The sequence below is a fragment of the Punica granatum genome, chromosome 5, assembly GCF_007655135.1.
Source record: "Punica granatum isolate Tunisia-2019 chromosome 5, ASM765513v2, whole genome shotgun sequence".
Classification (NCBI taxonomy): domain Eukaryota; kingdom Viridiplantae; phylum Streptophyta; class Magnoliopsida; order Myrtales; family Lythraceae; genus Punica; species Punica granatum.
Window position 1 is genome coordinate 9,383,445 of NC_045131.1, and position 1,436 is coordinate 9,384,880.

At 58.9% G+C, this 1,436-nt stretch overlaps 1 protein-coding gene across 1 annotated transcript; it reads left to right on the plus strand.

Annotated features, from left to right (window-relative positions):
- The first annotated feature begins 209 nt into the window (after positions 1 to 209).
- LOC116208938 lies at positions 210 to 1,409 on the plus strand. Its single transcript, XM_031542515.1, has one exon. The coding sequence runs from the start codon at positions 210 to 212 to the stop codon at positions 1,407 to 1,409; it is 1,200 nt and encodes a 399-aa protein (XP_031398375.1).
- Positions 1,410 to 1,436: the final 27 nt, after the last annotated feature.

The following is a 1,436-nucleotide window of genomic DNA, read 5'->3' on the forward strand; positions in this document are numbered from 1 at the left end:
CTCTCTCTCTCTTCAGTTCTGACGACTTCTTCGGTGTAAACAGTTACCGGGAAGCTCTCAGCATAACGAACCTCCTCCCTCCTCCTCCGCCTCCTCCGCCACCGCCACTCTTCATTTCCTCCGGATCACAATCCCCTTTAACTGAAATCCATCAACTTCTCTTGTTAATTTCTCTCTGTTCATTTCTCCGAAATCAATCCATTCCTTCAATGGCGACTGTTACGACGACGACAACAACCACCACCATCACCGCGAGCCAGGCGACGAAGCTGGTCTGCTTCTCCTTCGCAGCTTACGCCAGGACCCTAATCGACCACCTCAAGTCAGCTGGCGTCCCGGTCCTCGAGGGCCTCACCGACCCCGAGTTCACCTCTCTCGAGTCCATCCTCTTCCTCTCCTTCCCGCCGGACCTCCGCTCGATCCTCCAGGAGGGCGTCCCCGTCGGCCCGGGCTTCCCAGATTGGCGGTCCACCTCGCCCCAGCAGCTCCAGATCCTCTCCAACCTCCCCCGCCTCACCCTTCTCAAACTGGTCTCCAAGAACGACTTCTGGTGCCCCTCCTGGGGGGAGAGGCCCGAAACGGCTGCTACGGCCGTGGCAGCAGCAGAGCGGCTGGTGGAGAAGGCCCCCCCGCTCGTTCCCGTCTATCGGTATTGTTATGTCGCCTCAAGGCCGAGCGTGGCAGGGAATCCTATTTTTTACATTAATGGCGGGGACATTCGAGTCCTGAGCTTTGACCTGGCCGGGTTTTTCCGGGACATGGAGTTTACGCAGAAGGGGGCCGTGCGGACTCGGGCGGGCCCAAAGATCGACTCGCCCGCTTGGGCTGCCACAGCCCCGAGAAAGATTGAGTTCTGGAGCGAGGCGGTCGAGGCAGCGCGCTTGGCCATGCGCGGCTGGTGGGGCGGAGGCGGGAAGCTTGGGCCGCTCCTGGACGAGGTGTTCTGGAGGCTGAGGGATGGAGGGTGGCGATTGGAGGAGGTGAAGGAGATGATGATAATGGACGGCCGTGATGGGGGGAAGAAGGCCAGTGGGCCCCGCAGTGTGGTGAGGGACATGGACGGCGTGGTTCGGCATGTGAAGGCGCTGTCGAGGGAGCTGTTGCGTGCGGGATGGAGCAGGGAAGATGTGGTGGACTCGCTCGGGATCCTGCCCCCCGATGAGAACATTAACAATCAGGGCAATCGCCCCACTAATAAAGAGGACTCATGCCTCAACTATCAGCAACCAAAGGACAGTGATGCCGATGGGGATGGTGACGGTGCACATAAAGCTAATGACGGTGGTGATGGCAATGGTCGCCGATGGACCGATGGAAATGCCAAGGAACTAAATCATATGCAATCGCTCCAAGTTTTGTTGCCCAAGGCCCGGCCACCACGTCACCACGGCAATAGATCGTTAGCTTGATTTTTGCGGCGTATCTGTATCGGATCT

Coding starts and splice junctions, on each gene's coding strand:
- LOC116208938 (XM_031542515.1), top strand. CDS start 210: ATGGCGACTGTTACGACGACGACAACAACCACCACCATCACCGCGAGC.